This window comes from Bemisia tabaci, chromosome 8, assembly GCF_918797505.1.
Source record: "Bemisia tabaci chromosome 8, PGI_BMITA_v3".
Taxonomy (NCBI): Eukaryota; Metazoa; Arthropoda; class Insecta; order Hemiptera; family Aleyrodidae; genus Bemisia; species Bemisia tabaci.
The window spans coordinates 24,742,098-24,769,444 of NC_092800.1; the positions used below are offsets into that span (position 1 = coordinate 24,742,098).

Consider the following 27,347-nt stretch of genomic DNA (forward strand, 5'->3'; position numbering starts at 1 on the left):
GTGGGAAATAAGAATTTCCAGGTGGGTGAAATTTTGTAGATTTCATATTTAAAATGAAACTGCTATAGGAAATGAGCACGAGGATATTCTTGATTCTAAATTGAACAATAATTGGAGGAAATATGACAAAATAACCTGCGGACTGGTTGTTGAAATTGATAGACTAAGCCATAGACAACGAAGACAAAAAGGATATGGAGGAATCATATTAGTGGAAGCGGGTGGTTGCGTTGGACAAAGGAGGTAGGCAATAGACGAACTACCGGCAACTCACGAGGGACTCTATAGTTAGTCCATCTTTAACTACCTTAGTCTATAAGAACCACCCAAATTAACCAAAAGAATCGCTCCATACCTCTTCAACAGAAAAATTCAGCACTTTTTCAGTACCTTCAATTGACGAAATTTGAATTTTTCGCTCAAATTGCGACAAAAATGACCAAAATTCCGGACCTCCTTGCGGAATTTCCGCACTTTTTCACTATTTCCCAACCGCCCTTAAAGAGTCAGTACTGTTTCCGGACTATCTGGAAATTCCGGACTTGTAGACACCATCATCCTGCATTCAGCTTTATCGGATTTTGGATTTGTGGTAAAGGGGTACTTTAAAAGGAACATTTCCCTAGGCGCAGTCCGGCTTTCAAGCAATAAGAATTTTGGAATTATATCGAGGTTTAGGATCAGTTTCAGGGGCGAGGCATGAACGATCGATTATCGATGTTCTCCCATTTGAGGCTATGTTGAAGAATCGATTATTAAGGCGTTCGCTGCTAACAGTCTACATATCGATCCCTTTCCAAAGGCTCAAATGGTAGACTGGTCTGCGGGTCGATTATTGAAATTGATAGACAAAGCTATAGACAAAGAAGACAAAAGGGATTTGGAGGGATCCTATTGGTGGAAGCGGGTAGTTGCAATGGACAAAGGACGTGGGTGACAGACTACCCGTTTCCACCTATAGGATCGCTTCTTACTCTCTATGTCTTCTTTATCTATCGCTTTGTCTATCATTTCAATAATCAGTCCGCAGTTTTCGTTTTCAGGATCTCTTTTTCGCAGACCAACGTGAACGTAACTTCCCGCGTAAACACGACGGACTATCATGAGGCAACGCCGGGTAATTTAAGAAACACAAAAATAAATTAAGAGTCAGGATTGAGTTTTTCTCACCGTCGTAATGGCGTAGCTCTAACGCCGGCTTCCGTTGAGAAACGGCGGCGGCCGATGCACAATAGCACCGCTTGATTGCATTTTGCAACCGTGCATGGATGGACAAGTAGCATGATCGAACGTGAAAATCACTTTTTTCACCCACGGAAATGAACCATGCATCATAAAAGGCCAGCTGCACTCATCTGAAGGTAATATGCTTCCATATCCATGCACTGGAAAAAAACACATTAGATCTAGAGTCCAGACTCTTAAAAACATCGACAAGGAAAAGTACTCTTGATTCAATCGGATTTTTGCTTAAATCAAGAACCGAGCCTCTTAATTTAAGCGGATTTCGTTTTGATTCGAGCGAAAATCCGATTGAATCAAGAGAATTTTTTCTTGTCAATGTTTTCAAGAGTCTGGACTCTAGATCCAATGTGTTTTTTTTTTCCAGTGTGGGTAAGTTTTGTAGGATGGAGAAAAACTCAGTCGTCAGTCTGCGATCGTGGCAAATACGAGTTATACACAGCGGTGAAAACTAGACGAAATAAATTATTTGATCGAGGAGACTTCTTCATCACTAAGAGCTAGACAAAAAAATTTAGGCTCACCTTAAACGTATTCTATGTATTTTTTTACTGAAGAGTTTAAAAATGACATTGAATTTTTTCCTCCACATGAGCCAGTATTCTAGAATTCGTTCTTTTCTCAGCCAGCAGCTGCACATGGGAACTTCAACTCAGCTGGCACATGGGTCTAGCTCTCTCGAAGGATAACGTGAACTTCCTGCTGATCTCCTAATTATTAACATTTATCTGAGCGCACTTATATTTTTTTCATAGCTCTCGTTTTTTTCCCAAAATGCCTAATTTTGCTTACTGAACTTGGACCATTCGGCTCTTTTAAATTAGATTGGTCGAATTTTGAGGGAAACTAATTTTCTAAAATGTAGCCCTTACCGCTTTCTTCGATAAAACGGCATGTAAGTTCACAATTAAAATAGCCCGAGTATATGGTTGCCTCTTTGCGATTAATTTTAGTTTGGTCGAGTGGACTGGACCAAAAGGACTTCGTTGACCCCCCAATTTTTGGTTAAATAGACAGAAACCGCAAGTTACAAAAAAAGTAACACAAAGTAACATCAGGGTGTCCACTAAAACAGGCTGGCCAAAAATCAGTACTTTTACAGTACTTTTTTTATACATTATTCCCAAGAAATTCAGTACCTTCTTAATAGAAAAATTCAGAAATTTTTTCAATTCCTTCAACTGACGAAATTCGAAAAATTTCAAAAATTTGAATTTCCCGCTCAAATTGCGACAAAAATAAAACAAGAAGAAACATCCAACATGAATATGTTGGAAAAGCGTGCCGAAGAACTGAAATCTAGTGTGTGCACTATTTCCATTTCAACGAGATGTGTATAAATTAGTACTCTCTGCAAATTGGGGAGGAATTATTGATTTGATACCGTTGAATGTAAATACATTTTATTGAAAATACATTTTATTGAATAAAGAAAGTAACATAATTATATTGGATGAACAAAGAAAATAACATCATAAATCATTTAACTGAATTGGTTCATTCAGAATTTCAAATTAAAGTTTGGAAATTGTTCAGTTTGTTGCGTCATGTTGGAGATTGCTCAGTTTGCAGCAGCAGAGTATGGAGTTTACTCTGTTTAATGAGTCAAACTTTGTCTTTTCTCTTTTCTTCGATTGATTTGTATTAAAATGAGACTTTAAGGTATCTTTTCTGGAAATTAAAAAAAAAAAAAAAAAAAAAAAAAAAAAAAAAAAAAAAAAAAAAAAAAAAAAAATGCAACTTACACTCAGAGAATCAACAAGGGAACCTAACCTCCAAAACTCTGCCTTCCAATTGGTCGAATTGGAGATTGCTCACTTCGCTGCAGTTGTAACTATGGAGATGCAGCCAACTTGGGTTTAACCGCTTTTGAAAAGACGCTGATTCGCTAAATAGTTATGGCGGCATTTAAACTTCTAATTTAAATCCTCCGAGCGTAGAAAAGCTTATTTGACGTACCTATGAAAGAAAATAATACGGTTTCCACGGGAAAATGTTCTCAAGGGTTTCCAGTAACAGGATAATTCGGTTTCTCGATGAATGACCTTCAGGGCTTGACACTATAACGGTTCAAAAACGGAAGAACGGATCCGACGGAAAAAAAATTCGGACCGCCCCTTGAAAAGCATTGGTCGATCGGTGTGCTGTACTACAGTACATCCGAGTGATTTCAAAAAGCGAGCCCTATAGGCACGCTTAAAAAAGTCCGAACTTTCTTGCAGAATCTCCGCACTTTTTCAGTACTTCCGGACCGCCCTTGAAAAATCAGTACTATTTCCGAACTTTCCGGTAATTCCGGACATGTAGACACCCTGATCACAGAGTGGCATCAAACACGGAAATTTTTAACTGTGTCCTGCTCCTCGTTGTCACGACATGACAGTCGCGAAAAATTTCTTTTGGTGAACGGCAACGATGTTGGATCGGTGCTTCTTCTTCCCAGGTCTCGGTCGGAGCCGAGTTACAGTTACGTCAGTCTCACATCTCGCACATAATTCACCGGACAGCGGTTGTGGCGCACCGATGCGACGGCTCCGATGAATGATGGATGCCGGCGTTCGATTGGCCGCGGAAAAGGAAAGTAACTCCACTCATACGGTAGATGTTGGATGTTGAGCTTGTGATCCATCGGCTTGGCGTGCGAGTGACCCCTCCCATTGCGCGCGATGAATCGCCGCAGCAACGGTACGTGGTGACGTCATTGAGTTAGCGCCGATCGTCGATTTTAGTCGTCGTGGGTTGTTTACGATCGCTGTTCCGAGCAGAGACAATATATTTTGAAGCGCATGTTCGTGCCGATTCAATCGGATCCACTTATTGTTAGCCCGCTGAAATTGCTGACGTCGCACGCTGCAACAAGCCATCGGAAGAGGTCGAACATACAATTTTTGACTAAAATTGCGAATTTTGATGTTTATTTCGTTACAATTTCAATAATTAGGGATGTTTCTGAAGGAAAATTTCATGAGAACCCCAATGGGACCACTTTGGAACTTTGTTGTTTCCTATTTCCGAAGTCAGCCCAGACCGAAACTAAACCCCTGCGTGGGTGTGACCGAAATGGGCTGATGTGCATTTGGGGATTAAATTGTCACATTTGCGCGCAAATTCGCCACTTTTTACCTCGCGGTTACAAAAGAAAAAAAGAAAAAAAAATTCCGAAGATAAGAGCTTTCAAAATTTCCAAATTTGTCCGAATCTCCTATTGACTCGATCTACTGTGCGTCGGTGACATCAGTGGGACAACATACCCATCTATCAGTACGGACCAATCACAGAGCTTCCAGCTGGATTCACCAGGACCATAATATTTCGCAGGGTACGGGTTGAGTCCCAACGATGACCCCGGTGATCACCAATCAAACATTTGGTAAGCCCCGGAAACGAGGATCATCGGGTTCACAAAGAGATACGGATTCACTAAATCGAATTTTCACATATACAATCTACCCGATCCAACCAGATCCTAAGCGAAAATACGCTTGTAAGTAATCAATTATCGAGGCAAAAATTAAATTCGGGGGCAGAATAGAAAAAATTAAATTCGGGGGTCGTATATGATTAGAAAACCTAGGTGACTATGACACAGCTTATGTTTGCGTCAGCTAGGACTGTCAAGCTCCAACTTGAGGAGACTTGGACTGTTTTCACTTTTTTATTTGTGGGTAAATGAATAGTGGTTAGTCCACGTTTTTCATGGTCCAAGTTCTCGTCAAGCATGTTTGCTGACCTTGACCGAAATCTCAGGTTCAACTTCTGCCCATGCCCATGTGAGATCCAGTTGTGAGCTGATGCTGCCGCGAGTATTGATTGACGATCGACAGCTCTCGCGGTTTTTGCTATTTTAGGAAATTTTCACTACCATCAGTCTCAGGAATAGAACTTTGTTTCCTCGAGTCGAGCAAAAATATAGTTATATCTCCGTCGCAGGAAAATATCCAAAATTGATAACTGTTACTTTTTTTTTTCAGGTGTGTGTTACTAAAGAGCAGATCCCTTACCTTCTTTAATGACGCTGTGAGAAGGGGTCAGGACAGTGGCGTGGCTTGAATTGCGATACATCGATTTTTATGCCATTTAAACCCATCGAAAATGATCGATAAACAGGGTGCTTGCTACGAACACCTTAAAAATCGATTTTTTGCCATAGCTTCAAATGGGGAACTATCGATTTATATCGAAGCACGCCACGCCACTGGGTCAGGATAAAACCAGTTGCAGTGAAAGGGTATTTAAAATTACTGGGAGCACAGTGAAATTACCGAACTTCCCCCGCCGGATAGGATTTTTCATTGAAAATATTTACGTGACAAATTTCAAGCGTTAGGTTTCTTGAAATCGTAAAAGGTAATACTATTCTTTAGTTGAAAGAAAAATTTCAAGGTTCCGAAGCAAGAATGCCTAACTTTGTAGGGTCGGGCGAGCTTCCCCGACTTTTCAAGAGCTCGTCATCCCGTTTCAGCAGGAAATTCACGTGCAAATCTCACGCTGACGATTTCCTCAGAGCTGACTAACTCCAGACCAAAGACATAAAGACGGAGCGCTCGTATCTAAAAGCACGGGGAAAAAGTGAAGCCTGGTTTGGCGCTGCGCGCTTGTGTGAGTGTGTAAATGAGCGCGGGAATCCATGGCGGCAAACGGAAATTTGATTTGAACTTGTCCTCTTGATTTTTGCACATTTCTTCTTCGAAACGTATTTTAAATTCCTAAAACGAATATACTAAGAAAGTTAGGCCTGCGTCCTAATATAATACACCTACTTTTGCTCGGTAACAGGCAGTAATCTCAGATAAAGTTAGTTTTTCTTCTGCTCATGGTGGTTCTGCAGGTTCAAACAGGCCGTTACAGTTCTAGATCAACGTTACTCCCAAATGAAATGAATCGGTCGACGACGGACTGAAACTAACCTAAAGTTAAAAAAATATGAGTGTGTACCTGAATTTGGGCAAAAATCAACCTAAAATACTTTGTTTCCGCAATTTTATTTATTAGTTCCCGCCCTACATTTGAATTCAAACTTGTCCCGATTTCGCCGCCAATCCTCTAGCCAATAGTAGAGGTGATTGAAAAGAAGCTCTAGAAGCTTCATTTTTTGCTTTTAGTGCTCCGTCTTTATGTCTTTGCTCCAGACGCAAGAAAATTTTCCCTCAAAGCGGGAAAATTCCTCCCCAGCCTCACGTCCCCTCGACGTGCGGGAGCCAGGTCGATATGTTCCGCTGTGCAGCCTCAAACCACCCCCTCCCCCCTCCCCACGAATCACCGCCACCCGTGACCTTCCGGTGAAAAGTATAATTCCGAGCGGAAACTTTTTATCGGCTGTCTTTTCGAATTACGTCACGCGGTGGGGAGGGGGGCGGGGGCGCAGCGGGGTCCTCGGGAAAATAACTCCTCCGGAGCCCCCCCCCCCCCCCCACGTCCCCCGGGTCGGGAGCGCCTCCACGCTCCGCCCGCAGCAAATTAGAGGGGAGAGCCGTGCCCTCGGGTTGTCACTGTGTCAAACGCATAGTTGCCAAACGTACACCGCGAAAAATATGTACTTTAATTATATTTTTAAATCATATGTTATCGAGATTCACTTATATTGAAATTTTGGCTTGGGAAATTTTTTAACTGTTTTTTTTATATTTTTATTATTATTATTGTTATTATCTTATTATTGATTTTTTTTATTTTTATTGAAAAATTCTCCTAGAACTCGTCGTTTTCCGGGAGAATGAAACGTAACCCTATTTCAAAGTTGCAAAATTTACTCAATCAATTCGACTATGCACAAATGCAGTTCCTGGGAAAATTTTGCTGATTTTTGCGAGTGAATCAGAGGATAAATCAGCAGAATGATCCGTTAAAAGTTCTCAACAGTTTACTAGGAAAAACACAATTAGCGGGTGGTTATGTTCCTTAGTTCAAATGTAGTTACGTTCTACTGAGAACAATGTTCTGTTGAATGAACAGAAATTCCTGATAATAACCAGAAATTTTCTAATAATAAACAGAAATTCTGTGACGGAAATTTTTCTTGAAACAACAGGAATCCTCCCTGTTTCGCACAGTAAGCGTTTAAAGTTTCCAAATTTTGTCCGACTACGCCTGTTGACTCGATCCACTGTGCGACGTCCATAATTGACGATGAGAATTTTCCGAAGCACGAAATATAGCATATCTATCACGTTTGATGCAGATATTCAGGAATTTCCGGTTGATTTGACGAGGGTTTTATATGACGGCATACTTAACAGGAAAATGTTTCGCAATGCATGATATAAAATAGGCTGAAGACACTTTCCTGATACATGCCTGAGAGAACATACTTCGGATTTATAGGATTACGATCCAAGTCTCGAACACAGGATTTGGTGGAGAAATTTGGCAGTATCCCTTATTTTCCCTGACGAGCACGGTCACTGTCGTGCGCTATCCCGTTCATCTTTTTCAGGGACCGGATTAGCCCCATTAAAAATGGACAGCCTCCCTCCAACTCCACGCTGGGCCTATCCCGCAACCGTCCGTTGCGAACTCACTAAACTAAAAATGGACAGCGTTCAGCTGAAGGACATTTCGAGAGCGTTTATCGAAACGGAACTGAGTGCATGGACGCATTTGACATTTTAAAAGGCGTACGTTCCTTTTTCATTACATTCGAGCAAAGAGCCGATGTGATACATTCACTATCACGTTGGTAAGTATCCACTTTTACCGTGCAGGCTCGGCACGGTGTCTACTAAAACAGGCTGGCCAAAATTCAGTACTTTTACAGTATATTTTCGGTACATTCCCAAGAAATTCAGTTCCTCCTTAACAGAAAAATTCAGTACCTTCAATAGACGAAATTCGAAAAGTTTCAAAAATCTGAGTTTCTCGCTCAAATTGTGACAAAAATGACAAAAATTCCGGACCTTCTTGTGGAATTTCTGTACTTTTTCAGTACTTCCGGACCGCCTATCAAAAATCAGTGCTGTTTCCCGACTTTCCGGAAATTCCGGACTTGTAGACACCCTGCTCGGTTCAAAATGGACAGCATATCGATGGCCAAAGTCTGGTGGGCGCGTCTGACTCAAGGTCGATATGTCCCGGGTTCAAATCCCGGTGGTGACAACACACTTTCAAGGAACTGACGAGTGGCTCTGCAGAAACAGACTCCTCTCGGTCTTAATCCCCGAAAATGTGAAAGCCTGAAGCTTGGATGTGTACTAACCCTAACGCGATGCTCATTCAAGGTTGCAGAATCCTCAAATGGATTAAAAACCTCTAATAACTTTGAAAAAAAAAGAAGAAGAAAAACATGTAAAATATGACTTATTTGTCCATGACTTTCGAGGAACGGAACGAGGGACCGAAGTGTAGAGTATATAAAAGCAATTTTTGTGATTTCTACTAACCTGTGCTGTGTTTTAATGTTGAATTTAAGCGGGACTGCGTTCCTGTTAGTGGCTGACCTGCGATGCCGTTTGAGGTGGAGCGCATCGTATTTCACCGGTTCGTAATGTCGGATGAACGCGTTGATAGGAGCTCCTGCAACAAACGGTGAAAAGTAAAAATCAGTAACTTCAACAACCGTGGAGTACAATTATTATACACTATTTGACGGATACACAATTCAATCGGTATGGGTGGAAGCGAGTGGTTGTAATGAACGAACGCTGCAACGTAGAGGAGACCCTATGGTCAGTCCATCATTTGGGCCGAGTTTATCAGAAAGGAACCAACCAAGGCCGGATTTAGGAGGTGGCCACATGGGCCGCGGCCCATGGAGGCCAATTTTGCAATTTAAATGTAGGGATAAAAAAAATCGGATTCAGAAAAAAAATTACAAACGAGAAAAGGCGACAATATCTCTCATTTCTTGATAGCATTGTAATTTCTAATTTTTTAGTCTTTCGGTGACACAGGAGACAGCACCTTCAATTATTCAAGTGAAGAGAGAAACCAAACACACGATTTGGCCTGGAACGGCGCGGCGCAGAGAGCAATAATGGCAAGGACTTGTGATGGAGCCCTTTGTGAAAGGAGAAGCCCTCGGCACGGTGGTCGGCATGTAACACGTATTAGCGCCTACAAGACTGCACGAATACATCACGCATTGCGTCAGACACAGTGGGGTCGGCGCGAAACGCATAGCGCCTACAAGACTGCATGAATACTTCAAGCATTGCGTAAAACACAGTACCAGCAAGTAGGTAAATCCGGCGGCCCTGGAACCAACCCACATTTTTGAAAAAATTGAGTTGAGAATGTTTTAGAGTTCCACCAGTCGTATACTTATCCTTCCAAAAACTCAAAGTCGATAAATGAAAATTAGTTTGTGAAAAGAAAGGTCAAAGTTTATTTTCTACATTGAGTCTAATGGAGGAATAAAACTTCAGACCTCTTTTTCTCAGTTTCAACTTAATGTGGGTTGGTTTCTTTCTTACAAACTCGGTCCATTTTCTCCCTTAGTCTATAAGGGCCAACCGTTTTAACCTAAATATAGGATTCTTAACCATGCTGATTCCATGATTTTTCACTGATTTCCCCGATTTTCAGGAACAAAGTCCCTGGTGGGAAACCAAGGTTTTTTCCCACTTCGCTAGGATTTTCTTGAGAAAAACTATATGATACTTCGGAGTATTAAACGAGTCCTTTTTGTTAATCAAACCGATAAAAAAATAAATTGGTCATATAGAATGAAGAGGTGGTAAGGTGGCAGTCCGTGATTTCATGACCATCCTGACATAAAGGCGTAACTACACTCGACGGTGAGCCCTGTTGTCCATATAACGCAATGCTTTCTCGGGCTTATCTCAAATTGAATCGGTGAGAACGAAAACACACCAACTCGGTAACTCAAAAATGCTCTATTTTCATTAAAGACAGTCAATTTTCAAAAAGTCATTAAAGTTAGCGCATCTGTGCCAACTTGAACCTTTGAAGTGTCCTTAAGTACTTGTCCTCCGCCGCCAAAAATCTTTTTCTTTGACTAACTTCTTCACCTACTGTGCAGTTTTGTGTGCGTTTTGATTGTTTTCATTTTTTCGAGTTGGTGTGTTTTCGTTCTCACTGATTCAATTGTATAGTTACGCCTTTCAGTCAGTTAAGCGACGATTTGTTCAAACTACATGTGACGTGAACTGGCACAATTTTGCGTCAACATTCAAAATTCGTGATATACCTCAAGGTCAAGTGCATTGTACAGGTAATCGAACTAATTTTACCACTGATAGGGCGCGCGAGTCATCACCCTCGTTTCAGAGTGTTCCAGAAATCGGCAGATAAAAAGAAGGTGATGGCAGTTGGTGATTCTTTGAAACCGTGTCGTAAGCGAGTACAATTTAGCGCCCATATCTAAAATTCCAAGGAGGTTATTAAAAAGGGAACGCACTGATTGGAGGGTGAGTCGGGTGCACTCGACGCGTAATCAAGCCAGTGATATAATTAGACGGGCGCGGATCATTACCCTTGAGTTTTCCGAGAGTCTGAAGCAAAAGGAAGGTAGTGGCAGATTCCGATCTGTTTGCATTGTGACGTAAGCGATTACAATGTGACGTGATATCCAAAATTCCGACGAGGTGAAGTGTAGGTACTGATCGATAGATTTTTGTGATGGGTACATTCATTATTTCTCAGCTCAGAGCATGCCTGAAATAACCAGGGGCCGGATTTTAGGGGTGCAGAAAGTTCTGTGCTTCACATTATTTTGGAGGCAGCATTCGCAGTTTTTGAGGCTGCCTTCGCACATTGCTATCCACACAAGACTTGCATGCTCCATTGTTTCCTTCGCATAAGAGAGAGCGCTAACTATTTCCTTCCCATGTTGCGTTAATGGAGGGTAACTCGTTAGTATCTAAACATGTATTCGTTGTACCATAGTGTTTGCAGCGGGAAGCTCAAAAATGCACTAATTTCTTACGAAAATTCGCTGTTTTCCGGACGAAACAACTTAACTTCAATTCAACACACACGGTAAAAAAATTTCGTGACTATGGTTACTTGACGTTACGTGGTTTCACTTTTTGGCCATCGACATTGTCTTTGGATTGTACGAAGGTTGCCAAAGAATTGTGAAAATGAAATCCCCTGACATTTCCCTGATTTCCCTGACACATTTTGGTGAAATTCCCTGACAATTAAAGATTCATGACAGGTATTTAAGAGTGAGAAGACATAATGGAAGAAAGTTTGCAGGCGAAATTTGTTGTTCGAAACCTCAAACCCATACTAGAGAGCAATTAAGGTGATTTACCAAATTTTTCCTGGCATTTTCGTGATTTTCCCTGACATTTCCCGATTTTCCCGGTGATCCCTGACTGTGGCGACCCTGCGCAATGGAAATACGAGGGTTTAGCACTTTGGCCATCGATATTGTCCCTAGATGATGCACGCACCTTTTTCATCATCATATCACCGGTTCGATCGCCTGCAGAGCCGCGAACTTTGATATCACGGCACATCGTACCCGTAGACGTGATAGTGTAAACAAATCGCGAACTGCAATCGCCTCCTTTTTATCCTGCGACTCGGGAGAGGAAACAAGGGTGCGATGACTCGCGCGCCCTTTTTAATTATAGCACTGGTTCGATCACCTACCCGTCGAGTGCATACTCGACTCGTTGCTCGCGAGTGAGTCAATATCGCGATGAGGCAGGTGCAGGTTAGGTGGAAAACTTTCCAGCGTCCCGATGATGCGATGCCGCGAATACTTTCGCTCCGATTGAATCCGTACGTGACGACGTGGCGGGTGTGAACGGGGCCTGACGAAAGCGAGCGCGGCGCCACGCACAGTGGAACGAGCCAAAATTCAGTACTTTTACAGTACATTCCCAAATAATTCAGTACCTCCTCACAAGGAAGAATTTCGTACTTTTTCAGTGCCTCAATTGATGAAATTCCAGGGTGTCTACTTAAACAAGCTGACCAAGAATCAGTGCTTTTACAGTGCTTTCCCAAGAAATTCAGTACCGCCTCAACGGAAAAATTCCGTACTTCTTCAGAGCCTCGAATTGACGAAATTCGGCAAAATTGAATTTCTCGCTCAAATTGCGACAAAAATGACAAAAATTCCGGAGCTTCTTGCAGAATTTCCGCACTTTTGCAGTACTTTCGGACCGCCCTTAAAAAATCAGTATCATTTCCGGATTTTTCGGACTTGCAGACATCCAGAGGTCAGACATGAAATTTTTCGTTGAAATTTTCAAATTTTTATGTTAATTTCGTCACACATTCTATTTCAAGGGGTGTTTCTGCGAGAAAATTTCACGAAAAAACCAATGGTACCACTCTTAGACAATTTTGTTTTACATTTTCGACAATGTAAGCTTTCATAGTTTCCGGCGGGCCGATTATTGAAAATTATAGTCAAAGCTTTAGACAAAAAAGACAAAAGGAATATGGAGGGATCCTGTTGGTGGAAGCGGGTGGATGAAACGGACAAAGGAGGTAGGTAATAGACTAACTAACGGCAAACCACGAGAGACCTTATAGTTAGTCCATCATTTTCTCCCTTAGTCTATAGGAACGACACATTTCAACCAATAGTATCGCTCCATACTCCCTATGTCCTCTTTGTCTATAGCTTTGTCTATAGATTTCAATAATCAACCCGCAGATTTTGTCGGACTTCTCCTATGGACTCGGCCCGGTGTGCGACGAGTAAATCGAGCGATTTGTCGAACCGGGTGAGGGGGCGGGGCGCGGGGGGTGGCGTAATTACTCCATCGACAGGCCGTGGCCCCGGACATGGGAAGGTGTTGATTGACGCGTTAGGAGGGGTGCGCCTTCTTTCCGACTGCACCCAGGGATCCTAGGATGGGATCCCCGCTTTGCTTGCATTAATAATCCACGCCGCGACGCCCCTGGTGATGAGGATGACGCTCAGTTCAAGTGCGCGGTTACTGAACCCGCCATTGTCTGCCTCGTAACCTCCGGCCCAGCGGCTGATTATTGAGGTTGATAAACGAAGCGATAGACAAACAAGGTAGACGTCAATTGGAGCGATCCGGTTGGTTGGAACCGTGGTGTCTCGGGCCGAGAATAACTGGGATTCATTAGGGAATGAAAATTTCAGAGGAACATTAGGGAATCTGTTATAGAAACTGTGAATTTCTTATTCTACACTGGAAAAAAAAAAAAAAAAAAAAAAAAAAAAATTCGGTTACGTGAACCGAAGGTTCGGTGTTCCATATCATCCCAAATATTCGGTTCGTCAAACTGAACTTTCCGTTCGTGTGAGCAATTTTTTTTTCAGTGTAGAAGAAGAAATACATGCATGGAAGAAGAAATGCAAGGTTTCTGTAACAGATTCCCTGATTTTCCTCCGAGATTTCCATTCCCTGATGAATCCCAGAGGAGCCAAACGTAAGTTTCTCAGTTGACTTTACCGCACAAGTTCGGTTTGACAAAGCGAAAATTCAGATTGACGAACCAAATTAGTTGGGAAAATGTGGAGCAACAAACTTTGGTACATACGACCGAACAATCTTTTCGGTGTACTGCTCAAAGTTTATGTTACTGTACCTGAGCCGCCATTACTGACCTCTTGAACGACTCCTTTGAACCTCCAAATTATCAAAATAATAGAGAAGCTTTCATTGACCGGATATTATTTATAAACATTAGGGAACGCTTTTGGAAATAAGTTTGAATTTGCGCCAATATATCGGCTGAAGGATGAAAAATCGATATTCATAATAGCGAAATTTCCCGCACGATAAAAAATGGTCGATGCAGATGACAGAACCTTTCGTTCACAGAGCTCCAGCAATTTCTTTGATATGCTTACAGAACTTTTCTGTTAAGAGAACGGAACTTCGACAAGTTCTCTAATCAAATTTAATTTGGCAATAGCTGATGTGGCTTGGTTCCTTTCTGCTTAACGCGGCCCAATAGTAGACTTTCCTGATGTACTCGTCGCGTCGTGAGTTTCGAGTCATTTTCTTCAAGATGCAAATCTCTTTTCGGCCCGGCTAAAGTTTGCAAGAGACCCATTTGTCGGGCGACTGCCGCGGCGGCGGCGGCGCAACGATTCCAGGACTCGCGAAGCCGGGCGCGGGGGGGGGGGGGGGGGGGAGGGGGCGATGCGGTAACGCGGCGCGAAATTCGCGACAATGCGGATGCAATATTTAATTACCGATCGGGTGATCGATAGCATAAAATTACTCGGGGCGACGAAAAGACCCTCCCCCGCCACCCCTCCGGCGGAGAGCGGGGGCGCGGGCGGGAGGGGCGACGAATTGAAATACAGAGCCCGAGCTCAAGCGAGCGTGAAATGATGAATCTGGAGTAGTTGTGGGATATCCTCCGAAAACGCGGGCGCGGCGTTGGCGGAGCTATCGCGAGGCCGGTGCCGTTTCGCCCTCACTGAGCAACAACGGCGTGAGTCCGCTCCAATTAAGTGGAGAAATTGGTTTGAGAGAAGCGAAAGAAAAACAGGAGAAAGAGGGGGGAAAGGAGAGAGAGAGGAAAAAAAGGGAAAGTGGGAGAAAAAAAGGAGAAAACTCGAGTAAAAGGGAGAAACACAATGTGAAAGGAAAAAAAACAGAGAAAAGAGAAACAGAGAAAAGGAAGGAGCAGAGAGAGAAATGAAGAGAAGAGAGGAAAGAGAAAAGAGGTAGAAAAAAATGAGAAAACATGAGTAAAAGGGAGAAATGCAAGGTGAAAGGAAGAAAACAGAGAAAACAAAGGAGCAGAGAGAGAAATAAGGGGAACAGAGAAAGCAGGAAGGAACAGGGGAAAGAGGGAGAAAAACATGAGAAAATTTGAGTAAAAGGGAGAGACACAAGGTGAAAAGAAGAAAAACAGAGACACTGAGGAAAATGAGGGGGGCAGGAAACGACAGGGGGGAGGGACGGTTGAACAAATGGAGAAAATGAAGGAATTAGGGGAGTAAAGAGGAACATATGGGAGAAAACGTGGAATATGGGAGAAAAAGAGGAAACTTCGAGAAAAGAAGGCAGAGATGAAAAAGGGAAAAGAAAGGGAGAATTCCAAAGGTACTTGTGCAAACGATGAAAAATTTAAAAGTAACAATTTTGGAAAAACACTAAAAAAATTTATTTTTATTTTCAAAATTTATCGATAAAATCGACCATTTGGTGTACTCATAATCGATAGCATATCACTTTTTTGAGAAACAACCTAACTACACATTTCCCCTGACACTTCCGTCATTTTCCCTCACATTTTCCAGCTTTCACGGCCTTCGTAAAATCCCTCGACAAATCCCGGTTTTCCCACAACCGCGCGACAACCCTGAGTCGACTTACGCGGTTCTCGCCGAGGGGGACGGCGGCGTGCGGGTCCGTTAATTCGGGGGATGCCGAAACGCAGGACGTCCGATATCCGACGAGCCCCGATCGCGAACTCTCTCGCGGGTTCCGCGGCTCATCGCGAGAGGACCGTATCAGTGGCGTGGCGTGAATTGCGATATATCGATTGTTATGCCATATAAACCTATGGTAAAGAATCGATTATTAAGGTGTTTGCTGCGAACACCCTGTTAATCGATCCTTTTCCATAGGTTTAAATGGCATAACAATCGATACATCGCAATTCACGCCACGCCACTGGACCGTATATTGGATTTCAACGTCCTCGGATTCAGTTTTCGTCGGGGTCCGGCAGTGTCGCCCGGGAGCCCTTCCCCTCCCCCCCCCCCGGGGGGGGGGGAGGAGGGGCACGATCCGCTCCCGATTTAATTGCTCCGTCCGCGGAGCGAATTGAACCGTCGACGACGAACGGGGAGTGCAGCGACAGTTTCGACAGAGAGTCGCTCCGCTGCCGCAGCCTCCACCGCGAAAAGGACGCTGCCACATTTTGAGCTTTCCGCCAAGCTCGGATTTTTCGCCACGCATTGAATATTTCATGGGATTTGTGTTTTAAAAAGACACCCCCCCCCCCCCTTACAAGTGAGCCTTCAATGGGAAAAAAAACCCATTGGATCTAGAGTCCAGACTCTTAAAAACATCGACAAGAAAAAGTACTCTTGATTCAATCCGAATCTAGCATAAATCAAGAACCAAGCCTCTTAATTTAGGCGGGTTGCGTTTTGATTCAAGCAAAAATCCGATGGAATCAAGAGTTTTTTTTCTTGTCAATGTTTTCAAGAGTCTTGACTCGAGTTCCAATGTGTTTTTTTCCAGTGTTATAGGTAGGTATTGGATCATCCTTTTTAAGGTGTTGGCGTGGAAAGTTGCCCTGTGATCCGATACTTCGAACCTTGGACGTCAGAGACTGTTCATAAATGTACGTATTTCTGCCAAACGGAACTACGTGCATTGTGACGTGAGCCCTGATAAGCATGTATTCTTATGGATCTCAGGGCTCATGTCTCAATGCACACACTGGAAAAAAAACATATTGGATCTAGAGTCCACAGTCCAGACCCTTGAAAACATTGACAAGAAAAAATACTCTTGATTCAATCAGATTTTTGCTTAAATCAAAAGGAAATCCGCTCAAATTAAGAGGCTTGGTTCTTGATTTAAGCAAAAATCCGATTGAAGCAAGAGTATTTTTTCTGATCGAAGTTTTTAAGAGTCTGGACTCTAGATCCAATGTGTTTTTTTTCCAGTGTGTTTTTTTCCCGGTCTTTTAGTTTATTTTCGCCCAGTGGATTGATTGTTGACATTGATAGACAAAGCAATAGACAAAGAGGACAAAAGGAGTATACAGCGATCCTAGTAGTTAAGAAGGGTATTTCTTACAGAATAAGGGAGTGAATGGTGGAATAACTGTAGGGTCTCTCGTGGGTTGCCGTTAGTTAGTCTATTACCTACCTCCAATGTCCATAACGACCACCAATAGGATCCCTCCATCTTCATTTTGTCTTCTTTGTCTATAGCTTTGTCTATGAATTCCAACAATCAGTCCGCTGGAGTACGAAATACGCTACGATCGAGTCTGAGCGGTTAGCGGATTCGGGGACAGGAAAAGCAAACGGAGGAAAGGAGAAAAAATGCTTGGAAAAAATAAACACAAATGGAGCTTTTCCTATGCGCAAATTCATTTCTATAATTAATCCGGATCGCTCCCCGGACGCCGTTCCGCCAGCTGATTGGATGAGCCGTAAACAGAGACGAACGGCCATTCCGGTTTCGATTCATTTGCGACGGGACCGTTTCCTCGCTTCCGCTTTGCAACGTTGCCGGCTCGAACCGACAAATCCGCTAAAAGAATTCTCCTAGTCTGGATTTTGTACAACATAGTTTGGATACACCAATGAACTAGTTTGGACTAGAGTCCCTTTATACTAAGAGTTAAGACAATGTGAATCCATTTCTGATTGGTTATCGTATTTTAGGCCTCTACAGTGTTACAAACGGGAATAAAGATTACATTTTCACCAATTGCGAAGATTATTATCTGGAATGGACCGATGAATTACGGGTTCGACAAGGAACAAACGGAATGATAGCAGGAACAGAAAAAGGAATTTGAGAATGAGCCGATCAAAGATTACGAAAAACGTTCAATTTGCGTAATCTTTATTCCTGTTTGTGACTCCATGAGGGGGTGTTCTTTTAACTCTCAGTGTAAAGGGACTCGAGTTTGGACTCGCCAAAACTTAAAGGTTTGTGATTGTGCATGATACATGCAAAATAAGGTTTGGGTAATGTATAAACTTGGTTATTTTAGCAGCACCATGATTTTTTTTTCTACTCCAATTTGTTTGCATATTATCCAAATCGCTGCTGAACCAAGCAGTTTGGTCAAATTCTAACCCTTTTGTTGCCAGTGTATGTGCCGACAATGGTCCTCCTATAACGCAGATAAGTGTTTTCGTAAGTAAATCAGAAATTGCAGCTCTTAATTGCAAAAAGATGTCCATTTCATTGTAGTTTCTTTCTCCTTTATGATCATGATTTACCATAAAAATTCTTGTCGGGAAAAAATTTAAGCGCGAAAATCTAGAAATTGAAAAAATGCAATTTCTCGGTTTGAAAAAAAATCAAGGTTCAGCAGCGAAATCCCCTTACTTTATAAGAACTCGTCGACGTGTTACGTAGGGTCAATGATGGGTTGGCTCTTTTCTACGTAACCAGGGTGTCTACTAAAACATGTTAGCCAGAAAATCAGTACTTATACAGTACTTTTTCAGTACATTCCCAGGAAATTCAGTACCTCCTCAACAGAAAAATTCAGTACTTTTTCAGTACCTCCATTTGACGAAATTCGAAAAATTTCAAAAATTTAAGTTTCTCGCTCAAATTGCGACAGAAACGACAAACAATTAAAAAAATTCCGGATCTTCTAACAGAATTTCCGCTTTTTTTCAGTACTTCCGGACCGCCTTTAAAAAATCAGTACTTTTTCCGGACTTTCCGGACATTTTTTTTTTTTTTTAGGAGCTTATGGCACCCTCTTTAGAGTCTTTGGCCTTAGTTTTTCAACAAACAGCCACTGCACTGAAATTAACACTTTATTAACACATAATTTGATTGTTTAAAATGTGCGATTCCAAAGCTTGTAGACACCCTGGTAACAAATGATAAATCACAGGAAATAAAAAATCCGAGATCCGACAACCCTGGTTAACGAAACGAGCAAAGCTTTCTTGCCGACTTTCGTATAGGGCTAGCCCTCGTTTTCCCAGGGTTTATCAGAACGTTAAAAGCCAGGCCGGTGTGTACACTCTAAATAATGATCCCTCGATGGTAGCTTATTAGTCGGTTCGGGGTAATAAAAGAGCGAACATGCACTCGCTAAGAGGAGAAAAGTTTAATTGTTCCAAGGCTGGAGCGTATACGGAGAAAAGCAATCGAAATCAAGTTTCGATGACCTTTTCCTTCATTTAGTCCATCCTCCCTGCGAGTGCATAACCTCCACTCCCCCTTCTTTTGCAAAACGGTTCATTAGATACATCCGCTCCGAGCGGCAAAAACAGGAACTAGTGGTGAGCGCATGATGAAACCCGGAAAATGCAATTCCTGCACTTTTTCGTGGCTCATAAAGCCTGGATACACACTCAAATTTCCACCGATTTCCGATCAAATGGTGACTGGTGCACGACATCTACCATCAATTCTTTGCGACCTGCAAAAATTTGATGGTAGATGATGGAACTGTGGGTCTCATCCGTCATCTGATTTCCACACAACCGTGCTTGTTTCCAGCAACACGCTGTTTTAATTAATTTTAGATAACAGTTTAGATAACTCTCGAGTCTCGACTGCCCTATTTGTCATCATTTTGATCGGAAATTGTCGGAAAATTGAGCGTGTATCCAGACCTTCACCAAACTGAATCGTTCAATTTGAAAACGATTCAACTCTGAGAGGGAAAAATTTTATAAAAAGAAAAGAATACGGATCAGAGTCGACGGTTTCCTAAGATCCAAGTCTTTTTTTTTTTGTCGCGCTAATCCTAAAGTTATATCATAAAGAGTCTTCAGGGAGTCTAATAAAACAGGCTGTCCAAAAATCAGTACTTACTTAACAGAAAAATTCAATAATTTTTCAGTTCCTCCATTTGACGAAATTCGAAAAATTTCAAAGTTTTAAAGTTCTCGCTCAAATTGCGACAAAAGTGAAAAAAAAATGAAAAAAATTTCGGACCTTCTCGCGGAATTTCCGGAATTTTACAGTGCTTCCGGACCGCCTTTAAAAAATCAGTACTATTTCCGGACTTTCCGGCAATTCCGCACTTGTAGACACCCCTCTTACAGCAAATGTTATAGAGTTTTCACGTGTGCAATTGGAAACACCAGTTATGCGTCGTTTCCAAACTGAGCGGCATTCGTTAATGTTGAATTTATGTGAAGTCGATAAGAAGAAAATTGTGGTAAAAATAAAAGCTGCGTCTGTCGCCCTATAAACAACGTTATTCAAGAGCACGATTTACCTGCGACTAAAAATCTGCATCCTTCATTTCCTCATCAAAAGTAAAAACAAGAACCAAGATAGTAGATTTTCCATCTCTTTCTAATGGTGGTTGAACTTATTTGGCATTGGCGTGGACTCTACAGTGAGTTTTCTTGCTTCTAAAAAAGGTCATGAATAGCTACATAACCAATCAATCTAACGTCTAAAATTAGGATGAAATAATCGGGCGTGGTTTTATTTACAGTGTGCAATGATTGCTACGTGCTCAAACCTCAGTCCCTCCAAATGGTTCATTTTCGTGGATACGGATTAATTTCGGCGGGTTACTATTTAAACACCATCATGTATTCGCAATCCTAAAAACCGAAGGAAGTTTTCAAATTAGAGCACTCTTGGATCCATCGACGCAAATCAGTCGGTTCAGATACATTTAGATCTTTCTAAAAATTGAATAACAGAAAATTTGAATTGTTGTCGAGGTTGTGCTAATGTGAAAAAAAAAGGATATTGATTTTGATAGTCCCTAAATTTCAAGTTTTCATTATAGTAAACACGGGGCCAACTTTAGTTTTTTAGCACGTGGTTTTTTCTCGATGTTTTTCTCTCTTTTTCTCCTATCTGAATAATGATCTAAAATACTACCTCGGTGCATACTTAGACACTGATCCCAAAAAGTTGGAAACAAAAATTACATATTCAGGGTAAAATTCGAGGTTAGACAGCATTTCCTCCTTTCTGAAAAATTCCCGACACTAACTTTCAGGATGATTTCTGACAAGGATTGAAATTCAGGGTAGAATTCAAGGTTTATAAGCGGAATTTCTTGACTTCCCAAGAATTTTCCATTCTGACATTTACGAACTGTTTCAAAGGGAAGAATGATTCGTTATTAAAAGAGACGATTCTGTTCCTCGCTGAAATCAAGACCGCCCTATCAGTATCAAATTCCTCCCTACTAAGCGCTGAAAAAAAAACAAAAAAAAAACAGGGAGACAGGCCGAGGACGGAAACGAATTAATCAATAATTAAATGCTCGAACGGATTCGGACTGGGACGTCGCACAGTGGATTGAGTCAATTAGAGAGGTCAGACTTGAAATTTTTGACAAAAACTGCAAATTTTTATGTTTATTTCGTCACATTTTAAAAATCCAGGGGTGATTTAAGTAGAAAATTTCCCAAGAAAACCAATGAATCCAAAAATTAGTATAAACGGAGTTATAAGCGTTCAAAGTTTTTAAATGTTGTCCGACCTTTCCTATTAGCTCGATCCACTGTGCGTCGCGTCGCACGGTGGAATGGTTCACCAACAGACGACGGTCCTGTAATTTTTGGCGAAAACTACAAATTTTGATGTCAATTCCGGTCACTAGGTACATTTTAATGGATCCTCGTGAAGGATATTTTACGAGAAAACCAAGAACCATTTCAAGCTTCTATGGCTCGTAATAATGGAAATGTATACTGATGGCCAAACTTCCGAACCACGTGTCTCAATTTGCAACGCTGTAGTTTTCTGTTCATATTCAAATTCTTCAAAAAGTTGGTAAACGTTTTTTCTTCAAAACTTCCTTGATTTTTCCTCTCTGTTAGCAGAGTATCCTATGTAGATTTCCAAGTATAAAGTTGGCTTGTTTCTCCTCAAAAAAATAAATAAATAAATAAATAAGGAGCGGACATTTTGGAACATCGCAAAAGAGATACGCGGTTCCGCAGTTTGGCCATTTAGAATAGCGTTTCGAAACGCTTCTAAAGTTTCCACATCATGCCCAACCTTCCCATTCTGTCATCTTGAGGAAAAACACCGTGTGATCCATCAGACATTCCCAAATTACTACAGACAAATCAGGTAGTTTCGGGAAAATCAATATACATTTTTCTCCAAATTGTAGAGAATTTCGTTCGTAATTTGATCTGAAGTGTCTGCAAATTCAAAGACATAATATTTTTCGATTCGCTTTAAGAATAAATATCTTCTGAGAGGATCATTCCAATGTTCCTCCGAATTTTCGTTCTAAGGAAGAACGTCGTATAAAGATTCGAGAGATACCGAATTTCCTCCCATAAAATGTTTATTCCTGAGGAGAGTTATGAATATTTTTCTTCGAACTTTTCAGACACTTCAGACCAAACCACGAACAAAATTCTCTGAAAAATTGGAGGAAAAACATCCACAAATTTCCCCGGAAATTCGTGATTTTTCGAAAAAAAAAGTCTGGCACCGCTGCCGTGCTAAGGAAGAACGCCTAATGAACATTGGAGAGTTGCCAAATTTCCCTTGATAAAACATGTATTTTTTACGACATTCACGCACATTTTTCTTTGAAATTTTCAGATATTTTAGATTAAATTGCGTAGGGAATCGTCCGAAAATGTTGAGAAAAAATATTCATAATTTTCCCAGTAAATTCGATTTACATTAAGGAAATTTGGCAACGTCTGAAGGCTCATAAGTCGTTCTCCCTTATCGCGGCGGCATCGACCGGCTCCACTGTGCGTTCCCGCGTTGACGCGCGCGGCGACCCGCGGCACAGTGTGTCAAAACCCCAATCTAGCTGCTCAAAACCTCTTCACGTCTCTAAATTTGATCGGATAACCACCAAATTTCGCACAGGCATTAGTGTAAGCTTGAAGAAGGTTCACCTAAAATTTCAAAACTTAGTCATCAAAATTTTCAAAATGGCGGCCATCTAAAAATCCTGTTCAACTCATGTAAAAATCGTAAAATTTCAACTAAATTTTAGGCGCCTTATGTGACCTGATGAACCCCAAAAATTAGTCAAATTGTGTTTTCCGATCCAAAATAAGTCCTGGAGGATGTCTTGGGCTTGTCCATTCCACTTCAAAATGGCGAATTTCTCATTTGGCCATCCAAAGAAATATGAATTCCATATTATTAAAATGATACGTTTCGGCAACTCTAAGTGACAAGTCAAAGATAATATTTTCAAAATGTTTGCCTGTAAAGGAAAATTTCGGCGAGCCCCCCCCCCCCCCCTCCTTTTCATTTTCCTACGTTTCATAAATCATGTCCGAAACCTTTCCTCATTAGAAATAAATAAGAAAGTCTGTTTCAAATCATACAAGAAACTTGTTAAAATACGATGCAACTTTGTATTTGAGGACCCCCCTCCATGACAGTATAGATAATGGGAAAATCGTAATGAAAGAAAATAAAATTTTAAAAAATTGGTCTTGTTCGGGATTTGAACCCGGTCATGCAGGTAATAATGAAAGAAGCAATCAACTGAGCCACCATACGATCTTATCTACGCCGGTGAAAAGCCTCATGACAAGGCTCACTCAAATCAGGGGACCGAGCGCGCGTGGTGAGATGCTGCCTCCGTCTCAATTCACCTGTGACAGCCTGTCGGGGGAGATCGCATAACGCCGCCCGCACGCTTTTACACTAGGAATCGCCGAACAAAATGTGCTCTTACTCTCAAGGTCGCGGAAGGTCGCAGTAAAACTAAAGACATTTCAAATCTACATAGTTTTCTGAACACTCTCATATAAGTTTCATGGTGTTCCGTGTAGTTCCGCGCTTTTGCGGCTCTATTAAAGCCAGGAAAAGTAAACGGTCTTGGGCACTGTTTTCAATGAGCAATTATAATACTTAAATAATGATTTTGGAGAAATCAACGGTCATATTTCCTTTCTCTGGCCTTTGGCATCTCGTTTCATCCAGAGATGACCCTTTTTCGCCACGAAGTACTCTAAAAAAAAGCAATTCAGTGGCACCACTCCTGATGGCGAGATTGAGGCTGGACGTTTACCGGCTGCAATCCCTATCATTTTAGCGACCAAAAAATTTATTTTTGTGATAACCATGATAGATACGTAACCAGTGGGTGCTTGTGGACCCACTCTGACCATAAATAACACCATTTGTTGACTTGATATAAGGGGGGTTTTGAGCAGCTAGATTGGGGTTTTGACACACTGTGCGCGGGCGCGACGACCGTCAATACCCTCGCTTCGATTGGAAACAAAATGACGGGTCCCGGGGTCGGGGTCCAGCCAGGGACGGACGAGCGATCCCATTTTCTCAACCCTCGCTTGCCGGATCGAACCCTCGATTCCGCGGAAAACCTCGAGAGCTGCCGTGCGAAGGAAAAACGCCGTATGAGCCTTCAGGCGTTGCCAAATTTTCCACGATAAAACACGAATTCCCTGGTAAACTTATGAATATTTTTCTTCCAATTTTTCAGAGAATTTTATTCGTATTTTGATCTAAAGTTCCCGAAAACTTCAAGGAAAAATATTCATACTTTTCCTCAAAAATAAACATTTTATCAAAGGAAATTTGGCAACTTTCGAATGTTCACACGGCGTTTTTCCTTAGGACGGCAGAGCTGCCGTGCTAAGGAAAAACGCCGTACGAGCATTCTAGAGTTGCCAAATTTCCTTTGTTGAAATGTTGTTTTATGAGAAAAATTATGAATATTTTTCCTTGAAATTTTCAGGAACTTTAGATTAAAATACAAAGAATATTCCCTGAAAAATATGGAGGAAAAAGATTCATAAGTTTACCAGAGAATGCGTGTTTAATCGAAGGAAATTTGGCAACGTCTGATGGTTCATACGACGTTTTTCCTCAGCACGGCAGAGAGTTCCGGATCGTAAGTTCGACTCGGCAACGCCGCCTGAGTCGCGAGTGCGGTTCGAGCTTGCCTCCCTCGGTCTGATTTCCACCCCCGGCGGCGGGGCACGGGCACCTCTTGACCCGCACCCCCCACCCCCCCCCCCCCCCCGGCCGATCTTTTGCCCTTAGCTTAATCTCGTTCTGCCATCCGTATCCACGAGAGTGCGAGCAGCGTAGCCGGATGTTCTACGTAAGTTCTGCCGTGTTAAGGAAGAACGCCGTATGAACCCTTAGAAGTTGCCATATTTCCTTTCGCAAAAAACTAATTTACTGGAAAAATTGTGACTGTTTTTCTTCAACCTTTTTAGATATTTTTGCTCGCAATTGAATCTAAAATCTCCGAAAATTTCAAGGCAAAGTATACCCAACTTTCCTCATAAATACGTGTTTAATCTGGTGAAATTTGGCAACTCTCGAATGTTCATACGGCGTTTTTCCTTAGCACGGCAGAGTTGGACCCAGTGGCGTGGCGCGGCGTGCTTTGCGATATATCGATTGATCTGACCTTAAAACCTATGGAAAAGGATCGATGAACAAGGGTTCGCAACGATCACCTTGATAATCGATTCTTTACCACAGCTTTAAATGGGGAAATATCGATAATGATCGATAAGCGATTGGAAGAATTGGTACTTTTTGATACAAATATTTTAACTTCGGTGTGGGCGGTGAAGTATCACTCGAAATTGAAGGTGTTTTCGACTTGCGAGAACAATTTGTTGTCGCTCACAAGTAGAATTACAATTATTGACTAGTTGACAAGGTACAAATTTGAGCACTCCGATGCGTAATCGTTGACCAAAGTTTCACGTAGAAAACGAGTCTCTATTGATTATTTCTCAAAAAAATGAATGAAATTGTACAGCGTGGGGTAAAAACTTTATATCTTGATCGACTCAAGAAAAATACCGAATTATAAGAATAATGCAGTTCACAAAAATTAATATAAAATTATAGGAGTAACGTGTAACGTGTAACGCATAACACCGAAGGCGTACAGCGCGTTCAGGGAACGGGCCACGAAGAGGTCGGAGGAGGGGGGGGGGGGCCAGCGGCGTAGACCCCCACTAATTTTTAAAAATCTACCCCACTTCACCATTCAAAGTCGCCGCACGAGCTTCACATTGACTGTACAAGTGAAAAAATTCAAATTATCTTTGTGAGTACCTCGTGAATGAATTCCTTTGCGCGTACAGTTTTTTAACGTAAAACCTCAAAAAAACTACAAAGAGAAACTAAAATCAACACGAACAACTTTAAAAATGACATAAAGTAGTGAGACTTAATTTGCAATTCAAAAAACAGCACGATTAAAAATATACTAGGATCGACTCACCGTCCGCGTGAATGCAAATTTATGTCGAGAGAAGAGTCAACATTTGACTGGTCCCGAATCTGCGCCACTCAACAGGTTAATGCATTTCTACTTGAATTCATGATGAGAGTTGTTCTGCACCGGCTTTGACATTTCTCTCGACAAATGACGAGTCTGCTCTGACTCCGGCGTACTCGTACATGAATCGCAAGGGCTGACAGGTCGATAAATTTCTCTCGCGTTGATATTCGAAATATTTACCTAATTTAGGACGAGAAGATCATTCGCCCCCCCCCCCCCTTCGTGCATTGCATTTTCACCGGGAAAATCTTGGGTAACCCCTACTGAAAATTTCACTAGAGGTGTCGTCAGCTAAGTTGACGGTTGTTTACTTTCGGTCTGCAAACGCCAACGACGAATTTCAGCCTCTGAACAAAGCGGCGTTCGCTACTATCCACATTGAAAAGATCAGTCTCATGATCGTATCGTAAAAAAAACTACTTAACAATTATGATTTGCGACTTTTTTGTGGTTGTGATTTCTGTGTGGCTAAAAATTAAAGTGTTACAAGGTTTGAAAGTATTAAAAAACCTATGTAAGCTTGTGTTCTTGCTTCTAAAAGAGTCAGATGTTTTCATGTGGATAGTCTTAGTGACGCGAAAACGAATGCAAACCGAAAGTAATCAACCGTCAACTTAGCTGACGACACCTCTAATACTTCTTCTGATCTCGTGTAAAAATGGTCGCATTTATGCGAAAAGGAACCAGAGACGGTTGGAAAAGAAGGAGTGCGCGCATCAGCTGACGGCCGTAAGATTGAATGGGAATTATAAAGCGCCGGTGACGTCAGCGTCGACACCGGGGACCAGAAGATTCAAGTTGACGTCATTTAACTCATGAGCCCTGTCCACGAGGTTGTTGTAACATGCCTACGGCTTATGAGTTAGCATATTTTGTCGCTGAGTTCCTTTTGATTTAAATGAAAATCCCGCTTTTCCATTTTCTCAAACGGAACCGCACCAACTTTGGCGTTGTTTCTGTGCGCAGCCTCCTAGAGAACACCACATCTTTCCACCCATCTCTAGTTCCTTTCAGCATAGATACGTTCAGATCAGGCAAATTTTCACTAATTTCACTGATTTTTCTTCTGATCTTATGCAAGAATCAGACTTTTCGACGACAATTGCAGAGGTACATTCTAGTAGAAAATTGAGCTGTCTGGGTCTATTTTGCGTCTTGAGGTAAACGTGGAATCTCAGGGTAGGGTGGGATATCCCCTCCATTTTGGCCTCAACTTGAGAGCTTTTTTTGAGCTTGGGAGTTGATTTCAGAGAAAACCAGTGGCACCATCGTGG

At 41.8% G+C, this 27,347-nt stretch overlaps 1 protein-coding gene across 1 annotated transcript in view; it reads right to left on the reverse strand.

Annotated features, from left to right (window-relative positions):
- The window catches only part of Kul (Kuzbanian-like), a 137,448-nt gene that overhangs the window by 66,110 nt on the left and 43,991 nt on the right, over positions 1–27,347 (reverse strand). Inside the window, 1 exon segment of the mRNA XM_019044814.2 lies at positions 8,619–8,751. Within this exon segment, the coding sequence (XP_018900359.2) occupies positions 8,619–8,751 (133 nt within the window).